Below are 27,190 nucleotides of genomic sequence, written 5' to 3'. Positions count from 1 at the left end.
TATATACATCAAAGAGAAATATATCAATATATTATCAGTTTGACACCGATCTGACCTAACTACCAATAACTAACTACTGTATGGCAGCCAGTACTTCTAGGCTGGATCTAAACTTCATCAAATGTACCGGGGGAAGTGGTGGAAAAAGTATTCGGATATTTTACTTAAGTTAAAAGTAGCAACACCACAGTGAAGAAATAATTATCATGCATTCAAAACTTTAGTATTAAAATAGACTCAAAGCACAAAATGTAAAAGTAGGCCTACTCATTGTGCAGAATAATGTATATAATAGGGGAGACCGGGTATGGTTGTAACATGGGGAGAGTTGTAACACCAATTCCACCAATTAGAGATAGATAGGAGTTAGTTGATCATTTCTGTATTTATCTGCATCCTCCCGAATCGAGCGAGGCAAGACTATATTTTGTTTAGAATGTTAACTATTGCAGATAAAAAGGTTAGATAAATATTAGATTGAAAGTTACTTGTGATACATGTGATGCATTTTTTCCTTTCTAATTTCAAACCATGCTAAAACAGCTAGCTAAACATTGGCTGACAGTGGTGGGGTGGGTTGTAACACTTCTTTAAAAAGTGCTACAGCCTCCACTATACATACAACTAAGGACTTTCTTGATTTTAGTATTTTACAGAGTGACCTTTGCAGTATTGGCCTACCAAGCCTGCACTCCAGGGTTACCAGCATTCATTTGTCAGCACTGTGACCAGTACTTCCCATTCACAGGTTGTTCACATGTTGGCGTGTGTATCAGCACTTAAGCTTTTCCATACCCCATCTCTGTCGATGGAGAGGGCAGAAAAGTGTACAGGCAGCTTGTGAGAAATTCCAGTGTGCAAGAAAAAGTCCAGCTGCGCCAAAGAGTAAAATATAGTTCTAAGAGCTTGTACTGGGTACCGGTGAGTACCGGCCCTTTTCGAGCACTGACTGTGACTCTGATTAAGAATATACACACACTGACACACACTTCTTTTTTGTTTGACCCAACGATGTACAAAGGTCTTCTTTAATTAGGTACATTTTTGTTGTGGCGGCAGCCCAGCTGACGGTGAGTGTCCTGGTAATTTCTCCTTTCTTTGTCTGTGATTCTGTTTTCCCTGTTCTCTGCCTGCCTCCCTGTGTCTCCTCCCCTGTGTGTGCTCTCTCTCTCTCTCTCTCTCTCTCTCTCTCCACTCCTGAGCCCAGCCAATGACCCGCACCTGCATCTCGTCAACCTCCTCCTCTGCCTGCCACACCTGCCAGCAATCCACCACTTGATCACTCGAGCTCTCGCACGTATACTCTTCACGTATATCTTGTCTGTTTCCCTGTGCTTTGTCTCCGCTGTGTCACTAACCCTGTCTTTCTGTCTGTCTCTCCCCAGGTTCACTCACCCTCGCCCTTTGTCTAGTCAGCTGGGCTCGCTCACCTGCCCTCTCCCCTCGGACTTCGCCCACGGCGTCCTCCCAGTTCTCCTGTGCCTCCTCTCTTCCTCGGCCCCAAGTGTCCCCCGGCTCTCAGGTCTCTGTCTCCTCGGTTCCCCTTTGCCTGCGTTTCCCCGGCATCCACCTCTCCCTCAACTCCAGTCCCTCAACCCCTTTTTTTCCCCTAATAAAACCTGTCAATCCTGAGCGCTGCATTTGGGTCCACTCTGTCCATACCACAACACATTTTAGTAGTATTTATTATGTAAACTGTTAAGTAAGTTTAATTTATTGATAAATTTACATACACATACTGTACATGCATGATTCATCAGACAGTCTGTTACAGTGACAGAGAAACATTGTTCTTCTATATCACTAACTGTTTTTGGAGCATATCATATTGTGTGGCATCTATTTTTGCTCCTTTTGTCTTATTGTTACAACTTACCCCAGCATGTGTTACAACCATGTAACAAGGGAACTCAATGCATTTGACATCAACTGACGAGGTCTGTGATATTCTTGTAGAGGACTGAAATGGTATCATTTGTAGTGAACAAATGTGGGTACTTTGCGTAAAAGTTTGAGAACTCTAGCTACAAACTTCAGAGCTGAATTATACAGAGCTGAATTTTATATAAGCAGCAAGTGTTACAACCATACCCTGTCTCCCTTATTATTGAATTATAATTGCTGATGTTTTCATGTGTTCATCACTTCAGTGTTGCAGCTGGAAAAGGTTTGCCTTATTTTTTTACTACACATAGGGGCCTACTGCTGGGTATCTTGTGAATTTCACCAAGGGATGAATTAAGTCTTATCCTATAATAATACATCAAAATGTATTTGTTGATTGTAGTTTATATTTTTAAGCTTAATCTGAAAAATAACGAGCAACTAAAGGTAGTGGAGTAAAAATCAGGCTACAATATTTGCCTCTGAATAGAATTTAAGTAAAAGTAGCCTATACAGTAGCAGAACATGGAAATACTCGTGTGATGTACATCCTCTTACTTAAATACCGTACTGGAGTAAATGTACTAAGTTACTTTACATCGCTGTTTGTATACACTGTATTGTTCACTAAGCGCTACAAAAAATGTGAAATGTACCTTTAGGTGGCGCACTGTCTTTCAGCGGCGGCTCGTCCATCATGGCGTCGTCCTGCCAGGCTTCAGCTCCCGCATCACTGGGCGGGACCCCGGTGAGTCGGACTGCCAGCCGTTGGGCACTTCCGCCGGGCTCGGGTTTCCTCCGACTCGGCATTTAAATTGAGCTGCAGGACATCAGCTGCTGCTACATTCAGCGCTGTGCTGTGACAGACAGTAACCCGTAGCACGAGCAACACAGGCTACTTGTAATTTTTAACAGGAGAACGACAGAGATTATTGCCGGTCCTGAAGAGGTGTGGGTAGCAGAGGGGGAGCAGCTGAACAAAAAGGCTGGTTGCGCTCTGACAGCAGCTCGGCGCATCATTTTTGGGATTTCCTCTGCTAGCTCTTGGACGAAATTAAATATCGGTAACGTGGTTTGTCGTGCATGAGCAGAATGATTTAGGCTTTTGTTGCCAGTGTTTGTTTACTGAGAGGTATTGGTAAACAAAAACACAACTCATTGAATGCCGTGTTTTTTGGCCCAGGAGCAGAAGTGGCCTGGACTTGGGAGGACCGATGGACTCGATGATGAGCTTTTAAAGGGTCAGGTCTGAATTTTGATTATAGATACAACAATTTTGTTTTAGTTGTAGACATTACCAGAGAAACAATCTTAGGATAACCTTCAACTGGGTTCAAGATTATCATCAGTAATAACAACAGTCACCACCCAGTGACCATTCCGTGTAGCAGGACGAGGTGTTGTCATGTGATGTCTTAGATTTTCAGGATACTTTTGCAGATCTTATTTTTTCTAAAACAGACTTTTAAGGAGATTTGATCTTTTTTGATAACATTTTCAGTAAAATATAACAGAAAGCAACAATATAGATAATTTTTACAGTGAATACGACCCGAACAAATTTTGTTTAGATTTAAAGAAATTTAATAAGCTCTACACTTGTTATTATATGTGAGGAAATCTCAGTTTCAGATTGACTTTAGGACAAGTATCCAAGGACATAACCCATTTGTAAACCTTTCAGGACAGATAATCTGTCACTCGACTTCAGAATAAACAGTAGACACTAGTGTCCAGCTTATCAACAAACCGTTGCACCTATTGGAGGCTTTACTAGTCAAACGATAAGCAATCAGCAACAATGTTCAGCTGGCTTGGAACCGACGACAGGAGGAAGAAGGACCCTGAAGTCTTTCAGACTGTCAGTGACGGCCTTAAGAAGCTCTACAAAACCAAACTCCTGCCGCTGGAGGAAAGCTACAAGTTCCATGAGTTCCACTCTCCGGCTCTGGAGGATGCAGACTTTGACAACAAGCCCATGGTCTTACTGGTGGGACAGTACTCCACTGGCAAGACCAGCTTCATACGGTGAGAACAACAGCACACACACACACACACACACACAAACACACACAAACGAAGAGCTTCATATGGAAAGAGAAATCACACACAAACACATGAGCCGGAGGCCCACCAGAATGATAGAAAGGGAGAGGCTGACACACCCAAACTGACTTTCCCCCTCTCATGCAATAAACTAGAAAAGGACCAAAAACAACTGGCATGAAATGAAGCGCAATGGGTACAAAACAAAAAAAGCAACATGAATAGAGTAACAAAAATATCTATCACACACACACACAGTCTAACTGTGAAGAGCCACACCTCTGCAAGCTTTATTGAATCAATAAAAACAGTTTATATGACAGCCAACATAACACACACACATGCAAATGTAATACATATGGAGGCGGCGCTGCCTGGCACTGCAGCCCTCCCTAACGAGGTATGTGTATTTCATCAGTCATTTAAAGACTTTTTGGACAAAGGTGCTAAATACATGCTTAGCTTTACATGAGTTTAAGATGTATTACTGACAATTATTACTTAGTCTTTTCTTATGGTGATATATCTTTAGAATAAAAATACTGTTGCATGTTCAGGGTTGTGTGAGAGTGTGTGACCTGGATCAGTATTGGTATTTGTGGCTTCAGGAGATATTAGCAGCTGGGCACTGGGCCTCTTTTGAACTGCAGGGCAGGTACTTACGACATGCCCCTCTCACAAACACACTCACACTCTCGCAGAGCATAGTAGGTAATTAGCGGGGTGAGCCTTTGAAAGACAGAGAGAGGATGCTGTTAGTGACTTCCTGCTATAAGACAGCACAGTGCAGACACCCCCCCCCCCCTTCTCAGTCAGCAGCCTGACCCTTCACCACCGAACAGTAACAGTAAGACGCAGAATGCTCAAACTGCTGAGTAACCACTCAGCATCTCTTTAAATTTCATATCACGGGGTCTCAGACTCTGGATGTGGTGGAGCAGTGCAGGTCTTTTTTGAAACACTACATGGTTATAGTAATATTGTTTTGAAATCATATTTTACTTTATGTGAATTAGAAAAGTCATAAGATGTTGATCAATATCTGTCTGACAGCTAAAAAAAAGAGATAATAGATGGAAAGACAAGAGATGCAAGTGGAGGGTAATACAGTCCTTCTTCTTTGGCATTTATTCAGAGACCAGTAATCAGAAGTTTTTCCTTCAAGGTGAAATGAGTTGTATGTGAACTGCACAGGCAAACACACAGTATATGATTTCGAACGTGCTATCTGTTAGGTGCACAGCCTCCCAACAGACAGACAGACAGGCAGGAGGACTCACACTACACAGTATGCAGAGAGATGGCTCTACCAGGCACTGCTCACTCCTCTTGACAAGGTGTGCGTGGAAAATATGTATATGGAAATCATCCTTACATCTGGCAGCAGTTAAAATGCAAACACATCCCACGCTCACCCTTGAAATTTATGGCCCTTTTTTACCAATCCCTTTGTTATGGCCTGCGCTCACATGTTTCAGGGGTTGTGAAAACACGTGTGATGTCACTGAATAAACAGATGAGGATTTAACCACTCTCACACTTAAAAAACAAAAACATGTGAGTTGTGAGTCAGCTGTGTTGCGACAGTTACAGATGAGGTCAAAAGTTTGCATCAGTTGTAAAGTCGAATATAATACTTATTTGCAGCAAACCCAGTCACAAATTTAAGGTTAATTGTGTGTCACAGTGCCCCTATGGTTGAATACTTTACTGTCTCCCTGCAAATAGATATTTGGTCATTTAGATTGGGTCAGTTTTTTGGCAAAATGCCTCCATCTTCATCTCAACTAACCACAAAACACTCATTCAAAGAGCTCTGCCTTGCTCCACGTGATCAGCAACCAATTAAAATCAGACTTTTGAGCAGTGGCTTTCTCTTGTGCTCAGCAGCCATCCGGCCTATGATGATGATGTGAAATCCCCCGAATCTTTGTTCCAGGAGCTTCTAATTCAAGGCAGACCTGGTTTTTGGTGATTCCTGTACTGCTTCTTACTATCCAGACCAATTTCCTTTCAGCATAATCTCTTTGAAAAGGCCTTGCAGCACTCAGCCAACTCACTGGAACGCTATAACTGATACAAGGCCTTTTCATAAAACGTACAAGCAGTGGTGGAAGTGGTTGGAGAACTTGTATAAATCCTGTGTCGTGAATGCTTAATATATTCACAGTAATGTAATTTTACAAATACTCGAAAAAGTGGATGTAGCCTAATACTGTGATGCTAATGTCTTATTAAGTAATATTAATCTGTTTTAATGTCACCCTTCTACACTGTTGTTCATTGTCTTAGGTACCTTCTTCTGAAAGGATTAATCCAGCCATAAAGGCCTTTTATCTACGGTTGATTTATTCTTACACAGCGTACAGTTTATCTCTTGCCTTGTTTTGTTTAACGCCATATCATATTTCCCCTCGTAGCTACCTGTTGGAGCAGGATTTTCCGGGAATGCGGATCGGCCCCGAACCCACCACAGATTCTTTCATCGCTGTGATGCACGGTGACACAGAAGGAGTCGTCCCCGGAAACGCTTTGGTGGTTGACCCCAAAAAGCCCTTCAGAAAGCTGAACGCATTTGGAAACGCATTCCTCAACAGGTATACGCACACACTTACACAAAATTCTAGATGAAAAGCACTGATGGCCAATGCTGTGGGATGTCTTTGGGGGTATTTGTGTATAGTCAAAACAGAAGGTGGTGTACCTGGGTGAAGTATGTGGACGCAGAGGGAAAGACTGAGGGAGAGAGTGGAGAAGAAAGGGAGGCTGAGAGTACTAGTGAGAATCCACAAGGCAGCTCTACATTCCTGTGTGATTGAATTTCCCTCTGCTCACTGTTCAGGCTTTTCTCTTTTTAATGGCTGTCTGTCTGTGTCAGAGAGAGCGAGCGAGAGAGAGAGAGTTGTGTTTGCAGAGTCATCCTTCTGGAAAAGGAAAAGTGCCAAAAACGCTTCGCTCTTGCTCTTGTGGTTGTGTCCTCGCTGTGAGGGCCCACCACTGCTGAAAGGAAGAAACACTGACTGTCAGATTAGGGGGGTTCACAGACCGCTAACCTGTTAGTATTTATACAGCTGGAGGCAGAGAGGGAGAGCAGAGATAGAGGAGAAGGAGACAGAGGTACTGTAAGGGAAGATGTTTGTTGTTAAAGTTTTACACTTCTGTCAGGTTTCTTTTAATTCTCCTCTCCGTGTGTGTGTGTGCGTGTGGTGTGTGTGTGTTCTAGGTTTGTGTGTGCCCAGCTGCCTAACCCAGTGCTGGAAAGCATCAGTGTGATTGATACACCAGGGATTCTGTCAGGAGAGAAACAGAGAATTAGTCGAGGTAAGACACATGCTCATGCCGCTCACACTTTCTACATTCTACATTCCTGTAGTTAATGTTAACGTGTGTGTGTGTGTGTCAGTGTTCGTTCACTGGACCCATTCAGCTGCAGCCCCCTCGTCCCACTGAACTCTGAACTACCATGTCAGCATTTCCTTTGGATGTGTGTGTGTGTGTGTGTGTTTATTTTAGCTTTTAGCTACCAGGAGGATTATTCTTCATTCATTTCAAACAACAGGAAGCAGTGACAAAAAGACGAGCTTTGAATGTGCTCTCTCTCTCTCTCTCACGTGCACACACACACACACACACACACACACACACACACACACACACACACACACACACACACACATGCATGCTTGTACACAGTTCAGATTTAACATTTTTAACACTTCTGTACTGATTTGAAAACATGCTGTACATTTGCTTGTTCATGCATTAAACTTAAATGGTCAACACAGAGAGCTGCAAGAATGTCTTTATTAATCCCCAGGGGAAAATTCAAACACTCCTCAATCACAAATTTAAAGACGAGATACTCAAATAAAGTTATATGATTCTTAATTATACTCCTTGTCTACATTTTCAAACATGTGAACTGACAGTGTGCAGATCCCGGCCGTGGTGTTGATCTGAATGCAGAAGCTACAGTGTGAAGAGACGTTTAGGTGTGAAAGCCTTTAAAGGATTTTTCCCAGCTTTCTTACAGTTTGATATGTGTCCGGCGTGCCTGGCATTCCCACAGCTAAATGCTAGCATTGCCATACCAACCGCTAACATTGACAAAAGAGCTGGGATAATTGAAGCCCGCCATAACTTAGTCTTACCCACATTCACTTACTCCCTCTTACTCCAACCATCTTTGAATTTATTTCTTTCCTTTTGTCTGTCCATACTCTCCTTTCATTTGTCTTATGTTAAAACAACAAATGTTCATTTTCCACTGTTTGATGTGTGAGGAAGGATTATTTTTCTTTTACCAAAACACTGTTGACATTTGCATTATATATCATCATAGATCATTTAGGATTGCACCTCAAAGTATCAGGAAAAAAAATAAGAAATAAGGTAATGAACTTGAGAAAACATCTCTTTTGTTAACTTATTGATTAGTAGGGGTGTTTCTACTGCTGAGCATGACATCTATTAAAGTAGTGCTTTTAAATAACTTGGCCTGATGACATTCAGAGAAGATTATCTTCATTTAAAAAAATAGAAATTAAGGGCAGTCAAAACAGATTGTGATCTCATGTCAGTAAAGGTTTTAAGATCATGGTATGTATGCAACATTATAATGTGATAATTAGCATTTTTATCTATATCAACATTGACATTTTCCATGATAATGTAATGATTCTCTAATGATCCCCATCTCTGCTCTAAGCAAACTTTCTTCTGTGACTGACAACTGAGATTGTGCATGGATCTATATCATGAAATTCAGAGTGATAAAATACAGTATATTAACTTGCTTATGAATTTCCAATGGCTAAATAAGAACGAAGAACATGTGGTCACTGAGTTCAGCACATTACTTCATTGCAGGGTTGGGTCTGGATTACTGTTTGTCATGAGAACATTGATGTCTGCAGCTTTTCTGTTGAGAAACACCAGAGAGTCAGCGCCAACAGAATTTCAGATTTTGTTTACAAGTGGAAGTAATTTAATTGAATCAGACAGACATGAGCTCTGTTCTGCTTTCTGTTTGTTCGATGGGCAGCGTGTCCCCTGAATGTGTTGTCAGACCAAATAAACAGCACAGTGAGTTGTGACCCTGCAATTGTGTGTTGGATATTAAAAAAAAATACAGGCTCACATTAATCTCTACTGAGTCAGCACAGCTGTGTTGTCTGAGAGCGTGTGTGCATGGTGGAGCTTTTGTTTGTGTGTTTTAATGTCCTTTTCATCCATTTCCATCCATTTGTTTATCACATGTCATGCAAATGTTTTCATGTTTCATTTGTGTGTTGTGTGTGTCATTCTTTGCTATTATTACTTTTCTTTCACAGTGTTGCATTGTTTTATGAGTGTCTGTATTTATTTATTTATTTGTGTGTGTGTGTGTCCAGATGAGCTGGTGTCAGGCTATAGCTGTCTACGTAGATGTCCTTATGGAGGTATTGTAGATGATAAACCTGGGCATCAACCAGCTGCAAAAAGGCTAATTAAAGCAATGCTTTATTTTAACCTTAATTTATGACTCTTTTCACATGGTTGGGGAAAAAATGTATTTGTCCCCGAGTCTAGCTTGTTAGCGACCAAACTGAATATTTTAGTCAGAAGGATGAAGCCTTGTGTCTCCATCAGGTTGTTCTTGGTGCGGTGTTGGTCTGTCTATCAGAAAAAAATCTTTCAACAATTACTTCCCAGTTGCTGTAAGGGTATTCATGATCCTCCGAGGACAAATCATAGTTGTTGTTTTTTTGATACTGTCCTTTCTTGTTTTGCAACCATCTAATGAGTTCTTCCTTGACCAACATGACATATCCCAAGAGCTAATGGATGTAGTTTAGTGATATTGTTTGGGGATACTCGTGTATCCTAGAGTTTTTGGCTCCGGCCGTTCTTCTGCCATCATCAAACCGAAATTTTCACAATTTGTCCACCTAAATATTTTGGTGGAAAACAAATTTTCTTCGTGTTCATGCTTCACAGAACATGTCCTCTTCATTTTTGATACATTTTTGAACATTACTTTTGTGGCATTCTCAGGCCAAAATATTATTTTTGTTCTCTGTTATGAAACATTTACTCTTTAAAAATCATTGTGGTTATTCATGAGCTCCCCAAAAATAAACCATACTTGTTTTAAATGTACCACCAGTGTCAGGAAAATCCACATATTGTTTCTTCTTCGTTTAGTAAAACTAAAACACACGCAAGTCCTTGGTTGCGATAGTGGAGCTTTAGACTTACAGTCCTGTTTTTTCCCCACACCATGTAAAAAGTGCTTTGTGTGATGAATAATCCCCTAAAATTCAAAGCATCAAGGTATCCATCTCTCTTTTAACCCTCCATAGTTTCACTCAAGCACCTGTGCTCCTACAGGACAGAAAGGCACAGCTAAAACCCATTTCTGTGTTTTACACACTTATTACTACAGCTGCTAAACTTTTGCTCACGTCCCAGTGAGGAATGTGTCAATGCTCAACCAAACTTTCAGTTGTTGTAAAGGTGACCAGTTTTTATCATCACTGGTGAAGGAGCCTTTGAGGCATCATGTTACCATTACTACATAACATTACAGTCTTTCAGAAGTTTTGCTTAAAAAATATACATAGCCACTGTCAAAATCGTTCACCTTGAGTAAAAACTATTCCTCTACTGGGAGGAGCAGACACAGTAGCAATAGCACCAGTGTGTAAAAAAGGGGGATTTTTTAAAATCACAGTTATGTCTGTATACTGAGGCTGCCTCCCTGGAAGCAAAGATGGAGGACTGGTGTCAGTCAGATTTAGATATATTCATAGCAATAACACAAAGCTTGTAGATTTAGTTTGTAAAATTTAAAGGGAGATAATTTTTCATAAACATAGCTCCTTAGAAAATCAATTTGACATTTGCTGTATTAACATAACGCTACTACATACTACCAAATGACAGCAACTCCCATCGAGTTGCTGTCCCATACTTTCAGCTGTAATAGGTTCATTGACTCTGCATCTCTTGTGCGTCCTTCGCTGTTAGTAGGAAATATTAGCTCACTAATCCTTCGTTCTGTCCTTTGTTCTTTGTTCTCCTCTCATATACTGTGGAATGTCTCCAGAGTCCGGGTTGTCCTTGAGTAGGATAGAAAGGAGGCAATGATGTACTCCAGCTGACAGACTTCATCATTTATCCATTTATTAATGCATTATTGAGGCATTAACTCATTCATTGACTCAACCATATATTTAATACTGCCTTCATTCGTTCAAAAGGCCATGATTGTATTTCACTTTTATAGCATATAAAGGCTTTAAAATGGTTAATTTATGATGCTAAATAAGACAATAAATGATCAATGTTTTACAGTCCAGATTCTTATGGAGTTTTGGGGTTTTCCATCTCATTATTTTAGTTTTAAAAAGCCACGTTGAACCCTGGCATGGCTGCCTCCATCTGTAAACAGACATTCTTTTCTCTCAGCATGTTGTAATATGGGCGTCCTTATTGCCTCCTCTATGACCTGAAGCCTTTGTAATGGTTTCCTCTTGGGAATATTGCAACATCACAGTTGAGGTTAATGGCTGTTGATCATCAGCGTGAAAACTCAGTGAACTGACCTGTAGCTCCCCAGTTGCATGAACCGGTTCAGTAAAAGTTCACCGCCGATTCAAATGCCTCTCTTTAATGCTATTGTGACAACGGTATGTGATGGGAGCAAAGGAACAGGAGGTAAATGGATACACTATTAACGCTTTCTTTTTCTTTCTTTTTTTACATTCTCTTTTTATCTAAACCCTCCCGTCCCTCATCTGAAATCTTAATTTCACCTTCTTTTTTTTTCACACCTCGACCACTTTTTCGGATCCTCCTCCTCCTCTTCCTTTCTTTCTTTCCTTCTTTCAGGGTATGACTTTGCGGCTGTCTTGGAGTGGTTTGCAGAGCGGGTGGACAGGATCATATTACTGTTTGACGCCCACAAACTGGACATCTCTGATGAGTTCTCAGAGGTGATAAAGGCCCTGAAGAACCATGAGGACAAGATCAGGTACTGTAGGGTTGCTTGATTTACAGGCGTATCCAATGCAACATGATAGGCTGTTTATGCAGTGTTGCTGTCAGCAGCTCTTTGCTTTCATTTAAATCATCACTGTTCCCTTGTCCCTCGTTTGTTCCAGGGTTGTGCTGAACAAGGCTGACCAGATAGAGACCCAGCAGTTGATGAGAGTGTATGGTGCCCTGATGTGGTCCCTGGGGAAAATAGTCAACACACCTGAGGTATAGTAAACATAAAATGTAAAAAACAAACAATGGACTTACCACATGGTCACAGCCTTTGGAGTTTAAAGCTTTCCACCATCTTGTCTGGTGTTTGTAGTGAGAACATCCAACCTCCCTCTCACAACCTTAGGGCAGAAGCTGCTCTGATGTCTGGTGCTACAATAGCAGATACTTCTGTATCTCTTGCCAGATGGTAGCAGGGTGAATGGGCTGTGGCTGGATGGGTACTGTCTTTTAGTGTCCACCTCACTGATGTCAGTGATGCTCAGTAGATGGGTAACAATAATCTTGAGTGATTTTATTCACCTTTCGCAGGGCCCTCATGCCCTGGGCCGTGCACATCCCATGCCAGTTTCTGATGTTTCCAGTCAGGATGCTTTCTATTGCTCCTCTGTAAAAGTTAACAAGAACATGGCACAGGAATTTGACTTTCTTAATTTTCCTGAAGAAATACAGTCATTTCTGAGCTTTCTTCACCAGCTTGGAGATGTGAGATGTCCATGTCAGGTTCTCTGTGATGCAGATTCCCAGGAACTGAAAACTGTTCACTGTGGACTTTCGTTGGAGGTAGAGCAATGTGTTACACTTGAGTTGATGAACAAGAGTTCAGATATCATTTAAACAAAAAGCCATCTGTAAAAGTGTGGCATACAATCGAAACCTTTATGGACAATGTTGACTGGTTGTCTTAATATTTACCAAGTAACCTTATTATGTAAAAACCTTTTTATGAATTTTACCTACTTTTTCTACTTTCTGTTTTTAATGATCTTTTTGTTAATCTGTGCTCCATGTGTCTTGACTGCCTTAACCTGTTTGTCATGTGCTTCTTGACGTGACACTATATCTGACATCAGAATTTCAAAGCCTTTTTCATAATAGAAAGCCGAGCTCTTTTCACAGTTCTATGGGGAATTTGCCCCCATCAGAGGGGTAGCAGATAGTTTTCCTTTCTTGGCTTGTAGTGTGGCCTCTCTACTGTTCTCAGCAATTAGCTGTCTGTTTGACACAATTTGAAACTGATAGGATACAAAAAGTAGGCTGTATCAGGATCATTATAACAAAATCATTGTCATTCTACTTCTTAAATCAATGTATAATTACTAATGAGATTTTAATGGGAAATATGTTTGTCACATGAGTTTTTTCAAACAACAAACTGTTAAAGCTATTATCATCTATGAAAGCTAAAATCAGTATTTTAAAAAAATAATTGACACCTTGAAAATTACTATTTTATTTGCTACTAAAATTGGAGACAGAGAGACGTTGTGTTTTTCCATTTCTTGGACTTTGCGTCTAGTTGTCATCTAAAGGCTTTTTGTGTCTTTTATTTTGTTTTGTGTGTGATTTTCCGTCCGTCTCCCTCGCCGACAGGTTATCCGCGTCTACATCGGTTCATTTTGGTCCCACCCGCTGTTGATTCCAGACAACAGGAAGCTGTTTGAAGCAGAGGAGCAGGACCTATTTAAGGACATTCAGTCTTTACCGAGAAATGCAGCACTGAGAAAACTCAACGATCTGATCAAGAGGGCAAGACTAGCCAAGGTAAAGTACACGCCCGCTCACTGATGGAGACTCTGGTTATGGCACAGCTGTAGCTAACAGTAGCAATAAGTGCTTCATTGTATGCAATGTTATTAAATAATTCTTATTTTTACAGAGGGATTATCAGTCTGGTCTTTAGTCCATATTGAATCCCTAAAGATAATGATTGTAAAAAAAATAATAATAATAATGAAACTGCATTTTACATCCATCCACAACCCTGAACATGTGTAATACTCTAACAATGCAGCTCTTGCTGGTATTTGACAATGACGTGTGTGTGTGTGTGTGTGTGTGTGTGTGTGTGTCATATTTATGCTTCCCATCACTCACTCGCTCCCCCCGCCTGTCCAGCTGTTAACCTTGACAGAAAAAGCTTGTTGCTGTCACAGAACCAATAGAACCAGACAAATGTGGCTATCCTCCTGAGTGAATTGTTTCCTTTCTGGACAGGAAGTCTGATGTGAGAGGCCACAGTCTGCTGCTTGTTGTAGTTCTAGGAAACACAGAGGATGTACACATGCACACTCCCAAACACACACACACACACAGGTCACACACATCACACATCAAACTGAATGCGCAGTTTTCCTGTTTGACAGCTGATAGTGTGTGTGTGTGTGTGTGTGTGTGTTTGTGATGAGCTTCAAGGACACAAGGTGGATTCAGGGACATGCACACTAACATATCACCACAGCAACATAACAAATCATGTGTTTTCTCGTTCCTTTTGCCATGTGTGGTTTGTGTTGAATATTAAAAACAAATGTCAACAAAGGTAATCTGATTGATTTACTGAGTGGCTTGTGTGGTTAAAGGAGTCTTTAGTGTCCCCAGTCTCCAGGGTTGCATCAGTCTGCTGCTTATGAGGTTACATATGAGCCAATTATCAAAAGCGCTTTCTCAAAAATAAATTCAGAATGAGAAACATAAGAAAGAAGTTTGACAACAGGGCAATACAGAAACACAAAGATCCTGCAAGAATAAGTGAAATTGGTTAATCATTTGTGCTAAATTAATATTAAATCCTTCATTGTTTGTTGATTGATATTTTTTACCATATTAAAAGATGGTTAGCGCAGATATGTTTGTCTGCTTGTTGCATGTTGTCCAAACATTGTAAATAATTTAGGGTCCCATTTAAATCTTCCTGCAATCTATCTATGTAGATCTATATATGAATGCATTAAAGTTACCTTTTTATATAGTAGATTGAATTAAGAGGTGGGGTTCGCCACTCTTGTGCTGGATTCAGACTTTGGGTCTGTTTTTATCTCCTAAACAAAGCTGAGGTCTCTCCATGACTCATACGCCTGTCCGATGTTATCCGTGTTTTTGCCCAACGTTGATCTGATTCTTGTTTGGCCTGACAGGCTTCAGCATATAAAACTTTCTTCTTTTTTTTTTTTAACCTTACATGGAGTTTGTTAGCTGCGGTGTTGTCGTTGTGTGTACAGTTTAGAATCAGTAGGCAAAAGTCTCGGGAACGCTCATGAACATCACAGCCTAGGATAATTTTTATATGAGGTTACAACCAATGCACATATAACAATAAAAAAGTGATTAATTTCATTAAAAAACTACATACAGCCACTTTAGGGATTATGTCTTTAATACTAGACCTTTTAAAGAGGCCAACTTGGTGTCCCAGTATGTTTGCTGTTTATTACATGGCAAAGGCAGGTTCATTATTACATATTATGCATCTTTCCCTCTCAAAATGCAGGTCCATGCCTACATCATCAGCTCACTGAAGAAAGAGATGCCCTCTGTGTTTGGGAAGGAGAACAAGAAGAAAGAACTGATCAGCAGTCTGGGAGATATATACAAACGCATAGAAAGAGAGCATCAGATATCACCTGGAGATTTTCCTAATCTGAAGAAGATGCAGGTAACCAGGAAAGAGCAAAGGATATATTTGAAGGTAGAGGTTTAGATAGATAACCTAAACCCTAAACTTGTGATGTGATTGTTTCTTTTCTGTATTATCTCATCCAGGACCAACTCCAAGATCAGGATCTCAACAAATTCCAGCCTCTGAAACCCAAACTCCTGGAGGCAGTGGATGACATGCTGGCCAGTGACATCGCTGGCTTAATGGTGCTGGTCCGCCAAGAGGAAACCCAGCGTCCCAACGCAGTTGTGAAGGGTGGTGCGTTCGATGGCACTTTGCACGGCCCGTTCGGCCATGGGTACGGCGAAGGGGCTGGCGAAGGCATTGACGAAGCAGAGTGGGTCGTTGCACGTGACAAACCTGCTTATGATGAGATTTTCTACACATTATCTCCTGTCAGCGGAAAGGTGACAGGAGCCAACGCCAAGAAGGAGATGGTGAAGTCAAAACTGCCCAATACAGTGCTGGGAAAAATCTGGAAGCTGGCAGATATCGATAAGGATGGGATGCTCGATGATGAGGAGTTTGCGTTGGCTAATCACCTGATAAAAGTGAAACTGGAGGGACATGAACTGCCGTCAGACCTGCCTGCACACCTGGTGCCTCCTTCCAAGAGGAAACTACCTGAGTAAATGTAAGATTACACCCCCCCAGTCCCCAAAACCTGTAAGTAACCCCGCCTCCTCCAAGCAAAGAAAAATAACCCAATTGAAATAGGAATATTCCTGTAGCATTAGAGAAAAAAAAAACTAAAAATGAAAATATTGGAGCAAACTTAGGCTCAATTTCCAACTCTGAATCCCATTGTGTTGCTGTCCTCCATACATCTGCATCCTTTCCTTACCACTAAGAGGCAAACATTAGAGCAAAATATTCAGTTACATACATTAAGACAAGAATCAATTTAATTACATTGCTGCCGTGCTGAAATGGCTTTTAAAAAGGTAGAGTTCTCCGATTAAAGTCAAGTCTTTAGCCCAGTGTCCTCTTTTTTTTATTTACGATATTGGGAGTTGTTAGGTGAGACAGGTGTTGCATAACAGTTTACCCTCAATTAAAACTTGATCTATAATAGGAACTTTAATTGTATTATTATGTGTAATCGATACAGTAATCTCATGCTTGACTGCAGTATTCACCTCGACACTAAAGGCATTTCACAGTTCATTTACCGTAGCACCTGGACTGACCTGCAGTGAAGGAGGGAAATGCTTCTCTGATGGGAAACAAGCAGGGGAGAAACTAAGGATGAATATTTTGACATAGTTCAAAATACCATTAACATGTTTGGAAATACTGTGACTATAATATAAAAAAGATATACATATAATGGGTATTGTTTGGACACGAGTGTGCTGACATGATCAGTATAATTGTATTGTAAAGCCTTTGAATGTTGAATGTGCAGACGTTCACAGCTCAGTGTGGGCACATCCTGACTATTGTATGTATGCGTACGAACACATGTATCAGTGTTATTATTTGTAACATATATGTATCAAGTCTTAAGTATTTCACAGGCTACTGAGTCGGGAGTATTTCAGTGAATTGAAATGTGATTAATCAGTTATGGCTAAGCTAACTTAACCTAACAGTCCAGAGAGTTAGCTGTTAGCTTATTTTGTGAACAACAAAAACACTAATCGACACATTTTTACAAATGTTTGTTTTTGAATGGAAGTTCATGTGTTTAAACTGTATACGTGTAATAAATGTAATCCCTCATTACAATCACTTACTGTAGCGATATGCCAGTATGTATGTATGTGTATATATACTTAACGTTAGGACCACGTTTGTGGTTTGTTACCAGTAAGAGTCACTGATCATCATATAAAACATGAAACTAACAGAATTTGGGTTCCCTTATGATAAGAAATGTTCACTGTGTGTTTTATGAGTGAAACAGTATCCCTCCAGTTTTGAGCTACAGAATTGACTTAACTGAAATATTTCCAGTTTATGGCCCTTTTGTGCCCCTCCCCATACGTCTCTGTGCTGTTACTGTGAATCTGCTGTACATAATAAGACTGTTTGCATTCCTTTAACACAGATTGGGAAATCATCCGCATCATTTCGGGTGCTTTACGCATCACTAGCTCATATTTCATAAGCGAGCCAGATCAACAGAAGAAACGAATGTGGATTCTGTGCAAAACAAACTTTTGTTTTTTTTCAGCTTGTTTTCAAGGTGTTTTTCACACGCTGACAGATTGCAACTTGGAGTCCTGTGTACTTGTACATTAGATGGAAACACTGGTGTCATGGTAGTTTTTCTGGTTTAAGATTTTTATGCATTGCAAAATCTGTACTTTATCTGCTTTTCTCTCAACAAAAACAACAGTCCTAATGTGTAATAAAGTCATTTACTCAACTTTTTCTGTGCCCTGTTTTGTTTGTGTTGTGCATCTTTTTTTTAGAAGAAAAAGAAACTTGACTTGACTTCCTTTTTCCTGGCTAGCCCTCAGAAAATGATATGCTACTTGGTACGCTAGATTTTCCTTTATTAAACTGTGAGGATCCAGTGTGCAAACAAGTAAGTAGATCTTATGATTTATGTTATGAGGGTTTAGCTTTTGTAATATGATAATGAGGGAAGATTTTAAAATTATACATAAATTAAATTATTTTCATGAAATTGGAGCAAACTCACACTGGACAACCGTACTGTCATCATTAATGTAGGGAGCAATTAAGTCCCCAACATAAGTAAAGAAAGGATTTTATTTTCAGAAAAGCATTAGGTCATGCTTTTCCCCCTTCAAAGACAAACATGATTGCTTTGATACCACCTATAAACTTTTTTTGTGCTAAGAGAGGAGCATCATCAGAGGCTCTGTGTCCCTAAATATAACTAAAAACAAGCAACAAAATCTGCACAGTAGAGTTGATAGGAATGTTTTTTTTTTCTTCAAATTTTCAGAGGTGGATCAAGGAGATGCACTCAAGAGATTCCATGAATTGCCAAAACATGTTGTGTTTAGCTCCGACTAATGAAAAACGGGGTCAAACATACTGTATAGCAAAGGAAAAAGGTGAAATTCTTTATGTTAAAGCTCAAGAGGTTCTTTCTTGTCTTGGATTCAGTTTAGGTTTATCAAGAATCACTGACATTTACCATAACATGAGCCAAAAATGAAACACTATGAAATATTAGCTCAGCACGACAGACATTATATTGTCCGGGGACTTCTGTGTGTCTGTGTGTTTGTGTGTGTGTGGCAGGAAATCTAAGACCCCTTAAACATACAGATACACACAAACAAACACACGTATATGCAGGGACGAAGATGCAGCACTCTTTCCTATCACACAGGAAGTTCTGTACTTGTCCTGCCATTTCCTATCCGTCCCACTTTGACCCTCACACACAGATGCAGACACGCACACACACACACACACACACACATCATATACTTTTGTATAGATTTTGTATTTGTCTTATTTATCCTAAAGGCCACTTGACAGAAAGAACCCAGAGGTTCAGAATGTACAAAATGAAAGTATAAGTTAGCTTTAATGATACAAATAATGAAAAACAAAGCTGAATGTGCAGAGATGAGTGACTTAGTAAGAACATAATCATTTGGAGAATAGCTAACAGCGATTAGAGAATGTGCAGGCAGCTACAGTGTTAGGATGGCACATTGTAGTATTCAGATCGTCCCTAGATCATAAAAGAAAAGAAATGGAGTGACTAAGTTTGACCATTTTTTAACCAGGTAAGCTTTAGGAAACAAACACGACAAAATTTTTGTCTTTTCCTGTTAAATTGTGGAAAAATAACAGACAGTGATGGAGAGAGACCGGAGAGAGGAGACAGCTGAAATGTGTTTGTCTCTGGTTTTGGTTGGTATCTTATCTTTTCAGAAGGAACCATGGTATATCTTGAACTGGTTTGTCAGTGGTAATAAATGTGGGATGTCTGTCAGCAGTGATGTGTGAACGTGTTTGTGTGTGTGTGTGTTTGCATGCAGTGAATGTATGTGATAGTGATTGATGTGTGTGTTTTTTCTGTTGGACAGGCATGAGGAAGCTACACATCAGGATTAAACATTTCCACCCAGACATACGGGGGAGATGGTATCTCAGAACACTGGGTGGGGATGATGCTCTGAGACACACCCAAACACACACACACACACACACACACACACACACACACATTTCTCCCATGACTGTTGTAAAAACAAGCAAATATCATCCTGCAATAACAGGTTATAAAATATATTTTTTTAAAGAAAAAAAGACAGAGACAAAGTTTGACAAAACAATTTAAACTCAAAGTCCACTTGTTGTTTGTTTTTTAGCTTTCAACTGCACCTCACACCAAAATGAGTTTTCATGGAGGAGAGAAGACGAGAAAGTCATTAAGAAACTGACAGATTGGATTGATCTTTTTCTTTTTAAAATGATTTCAAACATTTGTACCTGTAAGTCTTCAACTCTTGAACCCTTGACATCAGATGCCTGTTTATACTATATGTTAGACAGACTTAAATGTGGCTTTTTCCCCCATGTATCATGAGTTTTTTAAATTTCCAGTTCTGTTCATATCTGAAGCTCCACAGTCTGACCTGAAAAGGCCTGCAGACGGCCACATGTATATACGTGTTACCTCTGACAGTAATTGTCGTCAGCTGCTTCTCTTCATCTGCCAGTGAAAATAGGGATAGTGTCAAATTGTGGGAAGTTGACACTATCCCCCCCAAATTTATCCCCACTGTGCAGGCAGCTCGACCAACCAATAGAAGTCGGTTGTGCAGTGACAAGGATGTGATCCCTCACCTGCTTCCCATCAGCAAGCACTGCCAATTTTTGCCAGAGTTCTCTCTGCCGGGGAGTGAACCCCGACTCAAACCACAGTAGTTGTGTATACTCACTGACACATCCACTTGTGAAACTCTCTGAGTCACATCTCATCGCTGCCGAGTACATGGGTGTGTGAGGGTGGAGTGGTCACAAGGTCGGCCGAGTGGTGACACCCTAGTGTTAATTGCCCTCTGTCTCCATGGTGACAGAAACTGTGAGAGCAGGGCATAATAACAAAACAAAATACAAATTTTAAAAAACTGTTCCTATTAAGTGTCTACCATGGTTCATTAAAATTAACTCAGTTTAGTCAAATCATTGTTATTTTTATTAATATCTTTTTTTAAGTAAAAGTATGAATCTAGTAGTAAATAGTAGTATGAACAAATGATGAATGAAAAACGTTGTGCTCTGCAAAAGTAAAAGTTGTGAGATGACTCAGATCCTGGTGCAAACTATCAAAAATAAAGACAATGAATTAAATCTCGCTCATCGAGCTGGTGTCAGGTCAGCTGTCTCTGCCTATTCGTATCCTGCGACTGAAGGAAACAACTAATATGTCTGCAAATGTAACCTAAAGTACTGATAGAAATTCTTTGAACCTCTTCCTGGCTAAAACAGAGGCCACGGTCGGGGTCAACATCCTGTGAAAACACACACACACACGCTATTATGATATATTATTGTATTACGGCACCTGGAAGACCTGCTAGTTAAGTTATTTTTCCTTTCTTGTTTGTTAATTTTTCTGTTATTTAATTTTATTATTTTTTTATATATATTTTCCACTATCATATTATTTTAAGTCTCTATATTGTGTTTACAAGCTGGAATGTCTGACCGACAAAATTTATTTAAAAAAAAAAAAAGAAAAGAAAAGAGAGACCTACTAGTTAACCTTCAGGATCAATTAACGGTTGAGAGGAGATGCACAAACTAATTTAAAGTTATTATCGTGTAAGAAACAACACATTTTTAAAATACAGGCATTTTTTAAATGTTTTGAACTCCCATTCTCTTCAGTTCATGCCACATTTTCCTGCAGGAGTTTTCATCATTGTTATGCAAGAGCGAGGAATTCTCAGATACCTTATCAAGGAACATTATGTTTGTTAGGGAGAACAGGCACCAGGCTGTAGACGGCAGAACCCATTTATTCAGGCGTGGACAGACAAAGGTCATTATTCTTACTGAAGCTGATTATAATGGGCACAGTGAGTTCAAAGTACCATTGTGATTATGTTTTTAAATCAGTTTTTCTGCTGTCACCTAAAGGGGCACCTCAACGATTTTACACATCAAGTTCAGTTTAATCGTGATTACTGAGCCAGTGGAAACGGTGACAATGTCATCAGGGTTACCTTGGCTTTGACACATTTTTAATGGTTACAAACTGGGGCTACAGCATTTAAAGCGGGTCCCATGGGAAGTGAATCCAGTGTTTCTGGAGCTTTGCTCTTGTGAGCCCCCCCAATGTAATACAAGTACAATAGTAAATCGCTGAAATACCCTTTTGAGTAGATTTTGATGCAGTAGTGCACTCGAATGCATCTAATTACAGGGTTCCTTACAGTTGCTGCTGTTATGGCTGTTTAACTTTTTCCAACTTTTAATAAAGCATTCTCCACTTTATTACAATTACAGGTGCTGGTCATATAATTAGAATATCATCAAAAAGTTGATTTATTTCAGTAATTCCATTCAAAAAGTGAAACTTTGTATGAACATGAAAAGTATGAGCATGTACAGCACTCAATACTTAGTTGGGGCTCCTTTTGCCTGAATTGCTGCAGCAATGCGGCGTGGCATGGAGTCGATCAGTCTGTGGCACTGCTCAGGTGTTATGAGAGCCCAGGTTGCTCTGATAGTGGCTTTCAGCTCTTCTGCATTGTTGGGTCTGGCGTATCGCATCTCAAACCATCACTGACCGTGGAAACTTTACACTGGACTTCAAGCAACATGGATTCTGTGCCTCTCCTCTTCCTCCAGACTCTGGGACCTTGATTTCCAAAAGAAATGCAAAATTTACTTTCATCAGAGAACATAACTTTGGACCACTCAGCAGCAGTCCAGTCCTTTTTGTCTTTAGCCCAGGCGAGACGCTTCTGACGCTGTGTCTTGTTCAAGAGTGGCTTGACACAAGGAATGCGACAGCTGAAACCAATGTCTTGCATACGTCTGTGCGTGGTGGTTCTTTAAGCACTGACTCCAGCTGCAGTCCACTCTTTGTGAATCTCCCCCACATTTTTGAAAGGGTTTTGTTTCACAATCCTCTCCAGGTTGCGGTTATCCCTATTGCTTGTCCACTTTTTCTACCACATCTTTTCCTTCCCTTCGCCTCTCTATTAATGTGCTTGGACACAGAGCTCTGTGAACAGCCAGCCTCTTTAGCAATGACCTTTTGTGTATTGCCCTCCTTGTGCAAGGTGTTAATGGTCGCCTTTTGGACAGCTGTCAAGTCAGCAGTCTTCCCCATGATTGTGTAGCCTACAGAACTAGACTGAGAGACCATTTAAAGGCCTTTGCAGGTGTTTTGAGTTAATTAGCTGATTAGTGTGGCACCAGGTGTCTTCAATATTGAACCTTTCCACAATATTCAAATTTTCTGAGATACTGATTTTTCATTAGTTGTCAGTCATCAAAATTAAAAGGAATGAACACTTGAAATATCTCAGTCTGTGTGGAATGAATGTATACATTATACAAGTTTCACTTTTTGAATGGAATAACTGGAATAAATCAACTTTTTGATGATATTCTAATTATATGACCAGCACCTGTACATAAAATGGTTATTGGCATTGTAACTGGGTCATCTTAATACTTCATACTTGCAGATTTACCTGTCTCTTGAATCTGTATCACTCTTACATCCAGATTAGCCTCTGGACCACCTCCCACCATCAATTCCTGCTCCACTTTTGGTTTAAGTCTGCTTTTACTGAGACTTTTATAGCCTGATAAATGGATGTGTTGTACTGCAATTGTCTATTTTCTGACTTTGTTGTCTGTTTATGTAAGGTCTGAGCATTTTTCCGGCAGGCTGGGTAGTCGTCCCGGAGAGCCAGCACACTGATAGAAATAGGAGGGAACACTGTATCACTTGATGAATGAGCGTCTGTTATCTGAACTGGTCAAGGGCCAGGATGAGGAGAGGATGTGCAGAGAGGAGACGGTCGTTATTGTTTGCATAAACATTTTCCTCTTTAACAAGCAGACAGGATGTATTCTCAGAAAACACAAAGTTAAATATAAGCACGCTGGTTAAAAAAAAGTGCCGAAAGTACTTTTTTAATTGATAGTCCAATTAAACCATGAGAAAAGCCCTTTCATACTTTCTTCATTTTGACATGGATATCACTTCCCATCCCAGACACAGTTTCTCTTCACAGATCAGCCAGTCTATTGGCTTTCTGGTGTTAAACTTAACACAATTACAAGAAACACAAAGATCCTTAAGACACTGTTGGAATAAACAGAAAAGAGAAACAGCCAAGACTGAATTCCTCTTCAGTCTCGTCAACAATGTGACTCTGCTGCCGCCCAGTGGTCACTCAGTCGCTGTAACAATTAAGACTTTATGTTCCAGGCTTTTTTAAGGGTGGTAATGTAAATATAGTGTATATCAAGCACAATTTAATGTACCCTCAGAAACTAGAATAAATTGCTGTTTTCAAATATTATAACATTAAATACAAAGTATGTGTTATATCGTAGCCTATAGACTACTAATATACACTCACCTAAAGGATTATTAGGAACACCATAGTAATACTGTGTTTGACCCCCTTTCGCCTTCAGAACTGCCTTAATTCTACGTGGCATTGATGCAAGAAGGTGCTGAAAGCATTCTTTAGAAATGTTGGCCCATATTGATAGGATAGCATCTTGCAGTTGATGGAGATTTGTGGGATGCACATCCAGGGCACGAAGCTCCCGTTCCACCACATCCCAAAGATGCTCTATTGGGTTGAGATCTGGTGACTGTGGGGGCCATTTTAGTACAGTGAACTCATTGTCATGTTCAAGAAACCAATTTCAAATGATTTGAGCTTTGTGACATGGTGCATTATCCTGCTGGAAGTAGCCATCAGAGGATGGGTACATGGTGGCCATAAAGGAATGGACATGGTCAGAAACAATGCTCAGGTAGGCCATGGCATTTAAACGATGCCCAATTGGCACTAAGGGGCCTAAAGTGTGCCAAGAAAACATCCCCCACACCATTACACCACCACCAGCAGCCTGCACAGTGGTAACAAGGCACGATGGATCCATGTTCTCATTCTGTTTACGCCAAATTCTGACTCTACCATCTGAATGTCTCAACAGAAATCAAGACTCATCAGACCAGGCAACATTTTTCCAGTCTTCAACTGTCCAATTTTGGTGAGCTCTTGCAAATTGTAGCCTCTTTTTCCTATTTGTAGTGGAGATGAGTGGTACCCGGTGGGGTCTTCTGCTGTTTCCCATCCGCCTCAAGGTTGTGCATGTTGTGGCTTCACAAATGCTTTGCTGCATACCTCGGTTGTAACGAGTGGTTATTTCAGTCAAAGTTGCTCTTCTATCAGCTTGAATCAGTCGGCCCATTCTCCTCTGACCTCTAGCATCAACAAGGCATTTTCGCCCACAGGTCTGCCGCATACTGGATGCTTTTCCCTTTTCACACCATTCTTTGTAAACCCTAGAAATGGTTGTGCTTGAAAATCCCAGTAACTGAGCAGATTGTGAAATACTCAGACCGGCCCGTCTGGCACCAACAACCACTTAGGTCGCGAGAACAAGAGGAATTAAAAGTATTTTGTGGAAAGAGTACATAAATATTCTACTTAAGTAAAAGTATGATTGCTTTGATGAACTTTTACTTAAGTACATGTACATAAAAATCTACTCAAGTAAAAGTAAAAAGTAGCTCATTTAACATTTACTCAGAGTAAAAGTTACTTTTTTAACCTCCTAAAATAACTTACTTATATTGATTTAATATCTTATTTATAACTTTAATACTTAATATAATAAGGGAAGAAAGCCATATCATGCTTTCAATTTTAGTTTGTTTGACATATACTTTGCCAAATCAATGGCGAAAAACAATGACATTTTATGTTATAATGAGAACTTTGAGAATGTTTTCACTTCATTAGGAATCTGTGGCGGAACAGATTAGACTCTGGCAGCCGCACTGGACTGGGAAAACGGGACTGTAAACACAGGACTGTATATGAAGTCATATCCCAATTTACATTCAAACATTTGATCATTTTAATGTGCTATCATTAGCGTAAGTATAATAGATAGTATATTAGATTTTTTATGCAATTAATATAGTTGTTTGACAGGGAAGCTGTCAAACAGATATAAAAATACTGTATATTATTTATTTTCTAAAAGCACCCCAGAAAAAAAGAGCACTTTCTCCTGAGTAAGAAAAATGGCAGGTGCTGAAGCCCCTTTTTATGTCTATGTGTGCACATGCCTGAACTGACCTCTACATCAGGGGTCCTCAACTACATTTGTTCTAAGAATATTTTCAAATTTCGCAAAATGAACATTTTTATTAGCTTATATCAAATGTGAATAGACTCAATAAAACATGGTAGGCCTACATCCATCATGATAAATCTGCATAGACTACATAGGCCTACTTAACTAGAAAATGCTCTCATGCCTGCAGCCAAGGAGTTCACTGAGGAGTGATGGTTAAAATCTGTAATTGTAAATGTAACTCTGATTGGCATTAAGTAACTGGTGACGCTACTATGCAGCTGCCCGTTATTGTGCATAGGCACCTGTAGTTACTGGTAGTATCAGCAGATGCCTTTTAATAACACAGGTCACAGAAGTCTGGGGCAGCTAAACAAACTATTGTCGGGAAGTTATTGGTATTCTCTATTATTATGTGAGCACTCATGATCTGACTTTATGCTGCTAACGAGATGAGTCTGCGAACAGCGAAACTGAAAGGAGTTGGTTACCTGGCTGAGAAGGTGGAGGTGTGAAGCCTGTCGCCTGCACCAGCTCACTGTGTCTGCTGTTGACTGCATTACTAACTGCAACATTTCAAACTGGTCTGCTGTCAGAAAACTGTTGAAAATGACAGTTGTCTTGTCGTGTTGACGCATTGTAGCGGTCTACAGCGTCACTTACAAAAAGATTACATTTCCTGTGACTACTTCAAAATAAATGTCAAATTGTGTTTCGCCAGTGAAATGCTTTTAATGTGAAGCTGCAGCAGCAGGAACTGTTCAGTTTGCATTAGCAGTAACTTAATACAACATTTCTTCACAGCTTACACTGCATCATGATAAAGCTGTTGTTCTCTTGCACGTGAAGCCAAAGTGGTCACGAGTTTTTCATTGCACTTTTTTTTACTCAGTAACGGATGTGATTGAAAATGTAGCGAAGTAGGCTACAATACTTTAAACAAAACATAGCCTACATAAACTACTTTAAAACATAGACTGTAAAAAGCTACACAAAGTACACAAAAATCTACTCAATTACAGTAACGTGAGTAATTGTGATTAGTTACTTTCCACCTCTGATTTTGAATAAATGTTTAATGCTGAAATATATCACTGGGTGGGTCTGAGGGTCCTCCCCCAGAAGACTTTGAGCATTAAACACTTAATTTCTGCACCAAATTACCATGGAAATGTCTTTATTAATTTGAAGGGAAACAAAATTAAGATGGCAGGTGAAAATTCAAAATATAAAAATAAAATGGAATATAATGCATTCATAAGCAGCTAGATG

The 27,190-nt window shown here is 40.0% G+C and overlaps 1 protein-coding gene across 1 annotated transcript; it reads left to right on the top strand.

Annotated features, from left to right (window-relative positions):
* The first annotated feature begins 2,675 nt into the window (after positions 1–2,675).
* On the top strand, positions 2,676–17,996 carry ehd3 (EH-domain containing 3). The gene is made up of 9 exons (XM_038726634.1): positions 2,676–2,948; positions 3,068–3,912; positions 6,351–6,527; positions 7,154–7,251; positions 11,806–11,947; positions 12,078–12,177; positions 13,558–13,728; positions 15,455–15,619; positions 15,727–17,996. Exons 2-9 carry the CDS (start codon positions 3,686–3,688, stop codon positions 16,252–16,254), a joined length of 1,608 nt encoding a protein of 535 aa, XP_038582562.1. The 5' UTR covers positions 2,676–2,948; positions 3,068–3,685; the 3' UTR covers positions 16,255–17,996.
* Positions 17,997–27,190: the final 9,194 nt, after the last annotated feature.

Source organism: Micropterus salmoides, unplaced genomic scaffold (genome assembly GCF_014851395.1).
Source record: "Micropterus salmoides isolate LMB-PRFRI ecotype aquatic unplaced genomic scaffold, ASM1485139v1 Ms_hic_scaffold_18, whole genome shotgun sequence".
In the NCBI taxonomy this organism is placed as follows: Eukaryota; Metazoa; Chordata; class Actinopteri; order Centrarchiformes; family Centrarchidae; genus Micropterus; species Micropterus salmoides.
The sequence above is the reverse complement of the archived record's forward strand: the minus strand, read 5'-3'. Positions and strand labels throughout refer to the sequence as shown.

Bases quoted from the DNA above. Each gene is read 5' to 3' on its own strand.
- ehd3 (XM_038726634.1), top strand. From the start codon at position 3,686: ATGTTCAGCTGGCTTGGAACCGACGACAGGAGGAAGAAGGACCCTGAA. The intron at 7,252-11,805 runs GTAAGACACATG...TCCTTCTTTCAG, and splicing joins GAAACAGAGAATTAGTCGAG to GGTATGACTTTGCGGCTGTC. The intron at 11,948-12,077 runs GTACTGTAGGGT...CGTTTGTTCCAG, and splicing joins AACCATGAGGACAAGATCAG to GGTTGTGCTGAACAAGGCTG.